General features: G+C 38.7%; 1 protein-coding gene across 5 annotated transcripts in view; it reads right to left on the bottom strand.

Moving 5' to 3' along the window:
* Positions 1-3,464: 3,464 nt before the first annotated feature.
* KLF7 (KLF transcription factor 7) overlaps positions 3,465-13,565 on the bottom strand; it is a 65,654-nt gene continuing 55,553 nt past the window's right edge. Inside the window, exons 4-5 of one of the 5 annotated variants that reach the window (XR_012629442.1) lie at positions 7,420-12,673; positions 3,512-3,551 (exon numbers count right to left, since the gene is read on the bottom strand). Coding sequence is in view for 2 of the 5 variants with exons in the window: in XM_074872954.1 (XP_074729055.1) it covers positions 12,622-12,673 (52 nt within the window). In the remaining 3 variants the exon portion in view is untranslated. Of the gene's footprint in view, positions 3,552-4,528; positions 12,674-13,565 lie in introns of those variants that run through there. The other 4 variants (XR_012629444.1, XR_012629443.1, XM_074872956.1 and 1 more) reach the window with 4 other exon arrangements.

The following is a 13,565-nucleotide window of genomic DNA, read 5'->3' as shown; positions in this document are numbered from 1 at the left end:
GTAAGTGATTAAGAGCATGCTAAACTTTGAAATTTTAGCTAAGTGGTATAAAGGATCGATTGCACGTATATAGTCCTTTAGACATAAACTGTTGACCAAGTCTGGGACTAGGAATGGATCCAGCTGCACCTAGACTCCTCTCTAAGAAGGAGTTTAGAAAGCAAGGGGGTCCATTCTGAACCTTGTGACTCAACGGGAAGGTCTCCTTGAGAGTTTTGCCTGACCCTGTCCTCTGTGCAGTAAATATCAAGTGAACCGTGCCATCAAATCTTGTTAAACCACTGTTGCATCTACTATCAAACTTTGTTAAATTGCTGGTTTATATGAATAAACGTATTGCTACTTCTCTCTTACAAGTGAAGTGCATCACTACATCCATGACAACTATACTTGACAAGCACTTATGTTCCTTGGGTGTCATACCATTGACTCATCAGTACGTAGCTATATTCTCCGAGGTGCAGAGTAACCCAGCCACAATTTTATTTCTTGGGTCTCTGAACAGTGATCACTTTAGCTCCCTGTAATTCATCCTTCACAATGAAGAAAATGTAATTTATCATTTAATAATAATTTAATCATTATCAATTAATCAGTTAAATGTAAAGGGGTGATGATGGTCTTGGGCTAAGAAGGGAAATTGTCATCTGGAAGCATAAAAACCTGAAAAAGGAGAGAGATGAGGAGGTTCAGAGTGGGCTGAGAGAATTTAGGGAAATGTTTGCAAGATAAGCATCAGAAAAGAAAAGAAGAATGGAAACAGTTAAGGTTTATTAATAACACTTGGGATTTTGGCATGTTTGTGGTGATGCCTTGGAGCTAGTCATGTGATTTTACATGGAGATAAAGATCTGTAGCCAAGACCTTCCATTCTGTGCCACAGCTCATGAACCATACTTAGGTTATACTCTGGCAGCTCTTGCTGTGTCCCAGAGCATTAGGAATTGTTCTGATTAAGAGAGCTGTGTCCTCCTTCCTCTTCCAAATTACCTTCCTTGTAGCGGCTCTTTCTGCACCATCAGCTAGCCACAGTATTTCAGGGTCACAGGAAAGAGGTGGAAAGGAATGTATATTTTAGGGATCAAAATATTCACCTCAGAAGGCCAATGATCTCATCACTGAATTTTAGGAACTTGTATTTATTTTGCAGCTTTCTGTCAAAAGGGTAAGGGCAGGAAAGTTCCTGTTTCTCAGAGATCCTTCCTGAATATCCAAAAATACTTTTAAAATGGTATCACGTGACCATACTTCTCTTTACTTATGGGATTAGTACTAGTACTAGGTTTGCTAACACTAGCTAGACTGTATCCTGATGGGGAAAGTGCCTTCCGATCACTTCAGTAAATTACAAGTATTAGATTGGAACCTTGGACCAGAAGGTGTTCGTCTGTACTGGGACTCTGGTTTCTAGTCCCCACACTCCATATTATTTGGGGAACTCAAGCTGAATTTGAAGTACACCTATCCTGTTCCACACGTTTGAGATGCTTTTGTTCAGTCTGCACTCCCAAAAAGTCCAGTGGAAATCCAGCAGATAAATTTGACTGAGTTTGGAAGAGCCTCCAAAGCCCTGAGGAATTTTAAACTCAAGACTAATTAGGTAACTAAGGTACAGCACAGCTTCATCTTGCTCAGTTTTATTGCCTCTCCATCACTGAACATTAACCATCCAGAACATAAGCAGACAATGAATCTGAAACCATGTGCAGGGGTACATGAGGAAGGGTTTCTGAAAATAGGATGCGTCCGTTACGGTTTCAGACAAAAGATCTCCAGAAAACTGAAATCAATGGACAAGCCATGGACACAGAAGGCCCCTAGAAGCAATAGTTCCAATAACCCTCATCAGCTCTCAGCACCACTGAGGTACATGAGGAGGCACACGAGCTCTTAGTCAGCAGACATGGTTTGAGACTGGACCTCTGGAAAGACTTCCAGCCAGGTGGTCAGGAACTGTTCATGAAAAATTGTTTATTTTATATCAAAACTTATTGACATCTTTAAAAAATAATTAAACACAGGAGTATTACAAATATTTTTTAAAAGCACTAAAATAGCATAATTCTGGTGGCCAACCCTCACTTTCATTCACTTTTAATTCTGTTCTCATTATTTACTCTCACTAGGAAAAGGTGAGGTAAAGCCAAAAATAGAGAGGAAAGAAAAATCTACATTTCTAAGTTTCATAGGAAGCATTTTTTTTTTTCAGCTCAATTAGCTTGGAAAAGAAGATACTTAAGGAAACTAATGCAGCTGGCAAAATCTTTCTATTAGAGAGCTGCCCACCAGATAGCCACGTGTTGCAGAGTCATTCCTGGACAGTGCTGAGCTTGCTCAGTCTCCTACAGCCTGAGAAAGGGGTAAGGACACCTCAGCCCTTCTCTGCTTCAGCTGAGATGCATTTGAAGGAGAGGAACCATGTCTGAAAAGTCATGCGAAGTTTGCACATGGTGAGTTTGCATCAGATGAGCTCAACAGGATGTCATATGCAGCCTAACCCTAGAAATGAATACATTTTTCTTTTCTTTCCTTAGAGAACTCTGCACTGCATCAGTGGGAGATGCCCAAGGTGTGTGACTGTGTGTTACCTGAACAATTTCAGAAGGAAGGAGTTCTTTCACAGTACATCTTTTCCCTGGCCTCCAGCCCGGGGAAGTGTCTGACAGCTATTCCTGCAGACTATTAACCTACTTGCTTCTAAGAGGGATTGTATGATAGTAAAGAATTGTATTTTCTGAAAGTTCCTGGAAAACAAACTGGTTATATGTTGACCTGTAATTGCTAATCCTCCCTCCAATTCATGCCAGTTGAACACAGGCCAAAAAACCAGCCATGCTGCCCCAAAGTTTCCTTCAAAAAGGTTGTTCCAGAGCTCTCTGGAAGCCTCTCTCATGGGTGAAGAGCAGAGGACTAATTTATGCTAGAAGTATCTTTGTCTAGACATATAACTGTCAGAAAGCTCAAGGTAGGTGAGATGCTAAAAGCTTCCAGAGGTTTTCAAGGAAGACAGCAAGTGAAGGAACCTGGACCTTGTCTTTACAAGAAAAAAGCTATGAAGTCAAAATTCTATTTGCAGAAAGAATTCTGTGTCATACATAACTCCATTCATACCTACATCATACAAATACTTCAATCTACAACAAAGAGACCGTCTTGTCTCTTGAGTCTTGTATTTTCATTTTATGACAACTGACTGCCTCAGTCTCTCATGCTCTGTAAGAGTGACACCAAGATATCACTGCCACACTGAAGCAGCCAGAGCACTGTGCATTTTGACCACTTGGAACACAAGCCCAAAATTTTGACCTGTGCTGAGCCTTTTCCAGTGCTCAAGAGCTGTTTGTTAACATACACCCAAACACTACTGATTATGTCCATCATCAAACATCTGATACAACCTGAGTGACCAGAGCAGCCATGGGCATCACTGGGACTTTTGTCTTCCAACTTACCATGGGGCTTTCCAGAAATGCTTGGTATCACCTCAGCTCCTTTTGCATTCAACTCATCCCCTGGAGTGAGTCACCTCTGGATATGTCTCTCTTCATTAGCTATAGAGGGAGTATAAATGAGTAGGTTAGAACGGTCATTGGGCTTCTAGATGCAGATGTCAGGAGGTGAATCCTACCCTCTGCCTGCCTAACATAAACAGTCCTAGCAGGTTTCCCAACAGAGCAAGTGAGGCATGTTGTTCCAGAAATAAAAGCTAGCAAGTTGGCATCAGATGAGCCCTATAGGATGTTCACATGCAATGCCCACTGAGGTTGCTGCAGTGTGTGAGCACAAGACAGCAAAAAGCTAAAGGGATACCAGCCTGACTTGAAAAAGTAATTTCATTTTCTGCCATGACACTGCAGAGTAATTGTTCTCAGAATGACTGTTTTTACTGCCTAAATACATATTTAGTACTTGAGCATCCAGGTGGATTCAATTGTGCTTGCAATTTTGCAGACATTAAAGAAGGAGACTAAATGACTGAGGTGGGGGAAAGAGAACAATACTGCGCTCCTGCGAGACAGCCTGATACACAGACTAGAGCATAGCACTAGTGCTCAGGAGCCTCAAAGTCTAGTCCTGTTTTGACCACTGGCTGACAAATGTTTTAAAGCTAGGCATGGAAAATGCAATGCAAGTGTTCTCTGTATCTTTTACAAAAGTAATACTGGCTGAAATCTTCAACCAGTGTAAACTGTCAAATAACAGAGGTCACTGACTCCAACAGAAGCAGTATTACAAGCCAAATCTGGTCAGCTTTTAAGAATAAGAACTTTCTTCTTGAGCATCTTTTCCAAAAGCAACATGTGATACAGCATGAATATAATCAACACCTGAACTGTTATAAAATACATTAAAAAAGAAACTATTTAAATCCAAAAATGTGATTCTAATAAGCTAAAGCATACTTAGAAGTTATATACTTTATGTAAATAACTGTTTACAGAACCATAGCCTTAAACGATATTCAAAAGCCATTTCACTTTTAACAGAAGTTTTCATAAAGAAATAATATACAAGGCACACTAAACACTGTCGGGCCAAACACATTCTACTGTTTATTACACATATTACATTCTTAAATAAAAATGCGTCACATAACATTTTTGCATAGATATCTTACAATATACCAATTTAAAAAAGAATTATGAAACAGACCAGTAACAAAAATAAATTTTTTCTTCATTAATAATTTTGTAACATTAACATACCACCATCATATAATACAAATAATATTTTTAAATCTTAAGACTTTTTGTACAGCAAAAAAACTGACAAAGTAATATATTTATATATATATATATATATAAAAAGCTTAAAAAAAATAAAATGTCAAAAAAAGGCAGAACTGAGGGCTACAAGATTGGGTACTTCTGTGATATATTAGAAATACCAGAGTAGGCCTGAGAGAACGTGACCGAGGGCATCTCCAAAATGCACTTGTCAGACACATCTGGTAAAAGAAAAATTATAGTGCAAAATGAAAGTCCTTCAAGCAATGTTGTTTTTTATTTTAAATAGGGAGCATTCATACTTTTTTTTGTTGTTGCTAAAAAAAAAATCCCCCAAACAAAAGTCTAAATGTGTAGTAGAGAGCAAGAAAGGTTTCAAAGGATAAGAAAGAAAACAGGCCACTTTGCAAAGCAAGAAAAAAAATCTCAGCCTGCATTATTATTGTTTCAACTAGATGAGTAGACATGCTAAACTAAGGCCTTGTTTCTAAGAGAAAAGTTGTCACGGTTTATATGCAGTGATTTCAAAACCAGGTACTTAAATTGGTGCAAGAACCTTCCTGTAGAGGTATCTTAATTGGTTGAAGCATTTCTTACACTTCAGCTTAACTGCATAGCATGCCAATGCAAACTCAATCCAGGCAATCAAGTAATAGGTGCAGCTAAAAAGTGATTTTAACTAGACTGATATTTTAATGTAGGGCAACTTCCTGGTAGAGACATGGCCTTGGTAACATAGTAGTGTTTAAACCAGTGTTTTGATCTGCTTCCAGAATCTGACAGGCCTGGGGTTTAAAATACAGAGTGATGGGTAAAATGTATGTTGCAAAATACAAAGTAAAGATCAGCCCTTCAGCCATCAGGCCTTTCAGGGACTGCGTGTTAGCTTTTAATTTCCCCGAGAGCCCAACAATAAAGGCTAAAATTGTCACCTTTCTGTCCATTCTAGTTCACTTATAGTGTGTACATGCTAAGCCCTCATCCCCCTCCCTTCCCACCTCCCCTCCCAATCCCCAAATTTGCAGCCTACTCATTCACAGTACACAGCAACATGTATTTTCCAGCATCGTTGAAAACTTTCCTAGAGAAGCTGACATGATTCCTAAAATGCAGTGGCAACAGCAAGGGCCCTCCCTAAATCAAAGCAATAGGCACGGTTGGCTACTACAAAGTGTAAGTCAGTAGCTCAGTTTCCTCTTCTGTGTAGGTATATACAGTATACTGTTGTACATCCACACCCACAGAGATAGGGTAGAGAACCTGTTTTCTGGCAATATATAGAAGTTAGGACGAAAGCACTTAAAAAAAATCATCAACGCTTTCATTTTGAAAATCGCAAAGAGTTCCAACTTCAATTATTACACAAAAAATGCCATTAACAAGCATTAAGGAAAACTATAAAACCCTGTTTGAAAAATGACGCCTGCATTTGAAAGTTTTCAGGTAGGGAAATCCATTCTTGAGGTGATAAAGGCAGCCTACTCCCCATCTCCACATTTTTATGTATATAATTCATATATACAATTATATCATTATATATATAACTTATATAGCACAAGTGTGTCTTGGGCTTCTTCCTCTAAGGGAGGAGGAAAGTCTCAACTTTATGAGACAGATCTTAGTACCTGGTAGGCCAGATCCTACAGTGCTTACAATGCTAAATCTTGCCACTGAAGCCAGTGTAGAGCTGTGGAGGAGAAAGACTGCAGTAGTCATCCCTAAACTATTAATAAAAAGTGACACATATGTGACAAAAGGAAGAAGAATATCCAAGCTTGATCTGGAAATGATCATTCAAGAAGGCGTAGATTTAATGCTAATGAAAGACAGGCAAAATTTGTCAATGAGTAGTTCTAGTATCTTGGGAGGAAATAATTTTCATCTTTCAAGACAGAGTTAAATAGAGTTATTGTCAAGTATTGGTTTTGTTCTTGGTATGTGGGGATCTTTGCAAGTGCAATTCTATCTGAAATCAGCAAAAAGAACTTTAGAAGAGTGTTGGGTTAGAGGCATCACCCAGGATATGAAAGCTTAAAAGCAGTCTTACCGGATGGAATGACAGGATGTGCCAAGTCCTGAATGAAATCAGGAATAAAAGCCCTTGATCCATGGGTGCTGGCCTAATAACATTAAATTATTTACAAAATTTTCCTCTTTTTTTTTTTTTTTTTGATTTAAATATTTTGACACATATTAAGGGAACAGGCAGAGAAAAGGAAACACTTAAGCAAGTTGGATTTTCATCAGTTTTGTCAAAAGCACCAATTATGACCTCTTTTGTACACAGATAAACAAACTGTGTTAAATAGGAGGAGCAACCTTTATGTTGGAGACAGCTAAAAAGCTCAAATTGTCTAGGGGCAGGTAAAAATGAGGGAAAAAGCCTGATTCTGTAGATATCAGAAAGGTCACAGGTAAGATACAGTCAGTCACTGCAACTATCATATTGATCAACTCCATTTTAGCCATACACTCTAGTGTTTAGTTATCTTTTTACTCCTGAAGTTAAAACAGATCCAAAAGCAGGGACCTGGGGGGGTCCTCTTGCATTCAGGTTCTTCTTCCCCACCTGCGTTTGGTCAGTGCTTTCCACGTATTAAGTGGAAATGTGCTAGCTAAAAAACCAGTAAACCCAATTCCAAAAAGTCTGAGAAAAATAAGAATGAATGAAAGAAAAATATTTAATGTTCACCTTTGTAGAAATCTATGTTGGCTTAGATTTCAGGTCCTGGAAACCATTTCTGAGACATCACATGGGTCATTCGGGCTAGCAAACTTGTTTCCATAGTATCTGGTTGGTCCCTGCAGCTGTGACACATCTCATGGTATGATACTGCTTCAAACTGGTTTGCCAAGGGTTTTGGTTTATTTTAAGATTTCCTCCTAAGTCTCCCTCATGAAGAAACCTCATGAAGTTCTGTTCCACCAGCACAAGACTGGGAATAACTAGAACCAGTACACATTTAATCAGCGAGAGCTCTGAAATGAATCATAGAAACACAGAAAAAATAATGTTTGAAGGTACTTCTGGATGTCACCTAATTCAACCCTCTGTTTAAAAAACATTTTAGTTAGATCAGATTGCTCAGGGCCTTGTCCAAGACGTTGAAAGAATCTAGGACTTCGCTCCGTCCTTTCTCTTCTTCATTTGCCAATTTATCCCGGTAATACAATTTTTTAGATTGAGTACTGGCTATTAAAAAAGAACAACTCTAGGATAGTGAACAATACTTTGGACTCTGGAATCCCCTTTTCTGTTAGACCAATCTTTATAAAACACATGTGATATTTCAGGTTGCTTTTTATCTCTTAAGGGGAAAACCAAACAGAACAAAGATGCATTGAAGTGTTGGTTTTGTCTAAAAAGTGACTAAAATACAGCACCATGTGTCTTCATATTTGATATAGTATGACTAAAACTATACATTTTTTTAGTTTAAGGTAAACCAGCAATGATTATGTCGGAAAAACAGAATTTTGCTTGCCAGACCTCAGACTGGCAGTATAGAAAGCATATTTCTAGAAGCATATTTTTATACACAGATTTAGCAAATCTGATTAGAAAACTCTTTATACTGATGCTTCCTAAACGATTTTTCATAAGTCACTTTTCAAAATAGAATCTTGTCATAGAGTATAGCTTGTCTCAACTAGAAAATGGAAAAATCCCAAATAAATAAATTATATCAACACTGTAACATATGAAGTACATCTTGATCTGGAATATTCTGGGTTTGGTCTCTGCACTACAAGAAAATTACTGACATACTGGAGTGAGTCTAGCAGAGAGCCACCATGGAGATCAGGTTCTGGAACACACGATGGATGAAGAGAGGCTGAGAGACATGGTTCAACCTTAGGAAGAGAAGAGTAAGGGTAGATCTTACTGCTGTCTACAAATACCTAACAGAGGGCGTAGAGAAGAAGCCAGATTCGTCTTGGAGGTGCACAGTGGAAGAAGCAATGAAAACAAGTTGGAACATGAAAAACTCCTGCTTGACACATGGATTTTTAATATTTTTTTTTTTTTTTTAACCATAAAGGTGGTCAACTATTGGCCCAGCTTGCACAGAGAGGTTTAGGATTTCCATCTTTGAGGATATTTAAAACCCAGCTGGATATGGCCCTGAGCAATCAGCTCTAGTTGGAGGTTGGCCAAGATGGCCTCTGGAGGCCCCTTCCCACCTGCATGATTCTATGGTTGACTGCTCTGCTGCAAAATATTATTTAGCTATTCACAAAAACTCACATTTGCTTTAGTTGCTGCTTCTACATACGCTGTTTTGTGAGACTTGTCTCAATTTGTTCTTAACCGATAGTTCCATGGCCTTGGAAACCACAATCTGACTTTCTTATAACAGCTTCTCTTTTGCAAATAGGCATAAATCTAGCATGAAGGAAACGAGGTTAAGCTTCTCCTTTCTACAGCTGGATAACTGTTTACGGGTTTGCTTCCAAGAAGCCTTACAGAGAGGATTAGCCTTTCCTCATTAGTCTGTTTCTACTCATAGTTTACAAATAGAGGACAACTGTACAACTTCAGCAAGGAGACAAGCCCAAAAAGGATCTAGCTATAACAGATTACACAGATTTGAAGTGCACAGCTTAAAATATCTGCAAAGAAAAAAAATCTGTCATTGTAAAAAACGAATCCTGGAATGTGTCACTAATTATGCCTTTCCAAAATGGAGACTCCTTCTACAAAATACCGACTGTGGTTCAAAATTTTAGTAATGACTAAGACACTTGCATATGAGCACCCAAAAACTGAAGTCCAGAGATTGACTTAGTACACCAAGTATACAGGTGAAAAATATCTCCCTTTACAAACAGAAGAGATGGTCCCAAAGCTCAAAATTTGGCTTCAGAGTTCCAGACCTGCTACAGAGAGAGCCTGAGAAATCAGAAATCTGGTTAAGTCTCTTATCCCCCTTTTCTCTATGTTTTTTAGGCTATTTGGATCCATGATTTAGATGTAGGCCTGCCTCTACAACAAAATAATCACATATTTCAGCATGTTTTTTCCCATGGGGCCCTTGTTCTGCCATATTTGAATAAGATGTCAACAAGACCATGAATGACAACTGGAAGTAAATAAACAGTCTTGCTTGATTTTTTCCATTTTAAAGAGTCTGGTGCTTAAACTGTCACTTTATTAAGTTTTGTAGACTACTGATAGCATGTCTAAAGGCAGGTGTGTTAAGAGGTCAAAGGAGGATATTTATGCAGGTTCACAGCCAATGAATATCATAGTGGTGGGTTTGAGAGCACACACTTTAGGACACTACAGTAATGAAATTCTAGGATTCTCTTATCTGTTTTTTAGTCTAATGCACTGACTGGATGCTCTACAGTTTCACACAGCTGAGGTTTCAGTTCCCATTAGACATCTGGCAGGATGCTCTATATATTCCAACACAAATTGGATTCTAGGGCCCTCAGTCCCAGTGGAACAGCTGGGTGGAATGGCCATAAAAAGTATGCAAATACAGAAGTAGAGAAATACGAGATTGTCAGCAAGCAGTGCTCCGCAATTTTAAAATGTATACATATATATAAGCATATATATATATACACATATAGAGTATAGTTAGTTTTAAATCTTTGGAATAAACTCAGTTTTTGTTCTCTCTCTCTTTCTGTCTTTCTTTCATTTCTTTCTTTCACTCTCTCTCTTGCTCTCTCATGCTCTTATCAGAAATGTTACATCATTGTCCCTAAAAGATGGTTAGATTTTGGTCCATATTTCATGCCATATGGGCCAGACATCGTATTTCCCCCCTGTCCCCAAAGTGTTCAGTTGACAGTCACAGTGTTTTGTGAAAACTGTGAGGAAAAACAGCATCTTTTGAGTAAATTCAATCTCTCACTGGAACCAAAGGTTGCAACATGCTGAGAATTCAAGTGCCAAGGATCCCGGTGATGGCTCTTAAACATCTATCAAGTTTCTTGTTTGTTCTTTTTTCCCCTAAGAGTACAGTTTTACCTCCCAAAACATAAATTAAGGGAAATATTTAACAGTCAATGAGTCAAAACAGTCAAAGAAGGGCAGTTGGCTAATACAGTATAAAAGAGCAGCAACCATTTGTGGACCACGCGCCATTTTGTTTCATTTCTAGACACATCTTGTAGGGATGGTCCCAGAATATACAAAATATACAACCTAATGACCACCTGCCTGCTTGCATAGGCCATTTTTATGGTCCTAAATGCAGTCTTTGGAGTCAGGGCCAGTGCCAAATAGTTTCAAATGCAAGTTATGGTAAGATACATTTTTTTGTTTTTCTTTTGTAATGAAGACTTTAATCCACTTTGAGCCAACAAAATCAAATTATCAATAGGACTGAAGGATGAGCATGAGACCTCCACTTCTCCTTGACGGTTCACACAGTAGGCCAAAATGGACCTCTAAGTTAGTAATACTTTAGACCAACCATTTGGAAAAGCCCCACTGCTGTATGTAAAATCCAACCCTTCCTTCACCGTTCATACTGTTACGTTTTTCCATATAGGAGTGGGCTACAGCATCAAATTGATGAATGGAAAAGGAGGACTTTGATAATTTCTTTAAAAGGCTAATGCTGAATGAAGCCATTGTACTTGGAAGAGGTTCTCGATTTCCCACTCAGAGACTGGAGCAGGATTTTTGGCTTGGGTTATTTTGTGTGTAAGATGCTCAACAAACATTAGCTTTAAATTAAAATGTCTGCAGGTGCTCTTTACACAAACAAAAGTCTAATGTTTTAAATTGGTTAATAGAAGAACAGCAAGAAAAAGCAACATAATTCATCACTAAGTCACTGTGGGTTGTGGCTAACATGCTCACATGATGTGGAAGGAATCCTGTAGTCATGCCTGTGTGGCCAGTCCCAGACCGATATCCAGGTGAAGACAAGGAGTTCTGAAGATCACTTGTTCGTGGAGAAAAGAGAAAAATGTTTAAGCTTCCAAATAAGCTTTTAAAGTCTTTTGTTCAACAAATAAACAAGAAGTCCTAGCTATGGCAATAAGGTGAGGCCTACAGAGATATTAGGTGCTGTTTCTCAGGGATTTATCCCTTGGCTACTTAGCCGTCATGGCAGCAGCTTCCAGAATCCCTAGTGCATATGTTGTGCAATAGCCAAAACAAAAATTAAAATAAAAACAACCAACAAAAATATAGTCCTCCATGAAGTCTACATAAACTCAGGCCAAAAAGAGGATATTTGTGTCACAAGTGTCACTCCACAGTCTACTGCCATTAAGGCCACTGGTATTGACTTAAAAGGATCTCAATAGCTCAGTTCTAGGAAGAAGAACCAAAACCAAGACAGGTCAAAGTGTCTGTGAGAATTCTGACGCACTGAACATTGGGAATTCTCAGACAAAGAACAAATGAACCAAGAGGTTAATTTTGGCTACCAAACTGGGATTTGGTTTTCTAGGTCATTGTTTTCCCCCATCTATTTAAAAAGAAAGTTAGTGCTACAAATATGCAACTTCAAGACGACATATTCTCCTATTGAGTTGCACTGAGAAGCAAGTTAAATAAGCCCCTCCTACTGCCATCCACCTGCAGGGAAGCCTCCTCCGTTTTCTTTGATTTCCATTGGCAAAAAGAGGAAACAAATCCAAGAGTGATGAAGTACTGTAAGCAATTGTTCCTTCTCATTGACTTCACCTCTATACCAATTCCTCGCCTGCATCTTCTCCCATCCAGCTGGGGCAAGGCATAAAGAACCGATGTACGTACTGAAGTATAACAGGGTGCATGACTGTGAGCGTGTGGTCTCTGTACAGAGGATTACACGTGATCAAGTTCTCTTCTCCTGCAAGGTAGCGCGTTGTAACTTGAGTTCCACTTTCATCTTACAACACTTAGCTCAGATGACATCCATGTCAAGCTGACTGATATTTAGATGTGTCTCTTCATGTGGAGGGCGAGGTGATCAGACCTGGAAAAACACCTGCAAAATAAAGCAAGTGGGAAATGAAATAAATATAGGATTTTGGAATATAGGGTTCTTGCTCCTTCCTCCTTATATGCAGGAGGAAATATATATTCAAATTTAGAGACATTCTTTAGATTATCCATGGATCACCGCCAAAGTCTGTGTGATTGACCTCTGTGACCACAGATGGCCAACTATCCTGGCTCTTCAGCAGCTAAACAGACTACCCTTCTCCTTTCTCTGTTCCTCTCCCTCCCTCTTCTTTCAACTCAGTCAAACATCAGGGAAGAGTGCTCATCTATGCATCTGTAGTATAAAATCAAATATTTAGTATAAGTGTGTGTGTGTACATATAAAAAAATGAAATAAACCAAGTCATGTACTCAGCAACACCAGTTTAAAAAAACACCAGCTTTCTCAAGTGCTCAGTACCTGCAATAAACACCAAAGTACGAAGCCAGTTTTGAAAACTGAATTCTCCTTTCTAACTCCAAACTGGAAAGAAAGCTGGTTCAGAGTTTGGAAGCTGACAATCTGTCAGGCTACATATCTCTCCCTTGCTGTCTACTTGGAATCTGAGTGCTAATATGTGGATATTGATGAATGCTATCTCCCTGAAGGATGTTGAGGGAAGATAAGGTATTATGCCTATTTTGTAAAACTGAAAATTGAGCGACAGAGAAGGCAACAAGATTGTAAATCATATAAGAAGTGTGGTAAAACCAGAAAAAAATGCCAGGACTTCAGCTTTCAGCTTCTGTTCTTTATCCACAAAGTAATTTTTCTCCATTTCATATGAAAATGTAATGTTTTGACATTCTGAACATGTAGATGGATGCTGATGAGACGGACTTAGAGCAGCGACCCTAGAGAACTAGTTGAGTTTTAGGGCTGGTCTAAACATACA

This window comes from Strix uralensis, chromosome 6 (genome assembly GCF_047716275.1).
Source record: "Strix uralensis isolate ZFMK-TIS-50842 chromosome 6, bStrUra1, whole genome shotgun sequence".
Lineage (NCBI taxonomy): Eukaryota > Metazoa > Chordata > Aves > Strigiformes > Strigidae > Strix > Strix uralensis.
The sequence above is the reverse complement of the archived record's forward strand: the minus strand, read 5'-3'. Positions and strand labels throughout refer to the sequence as shown.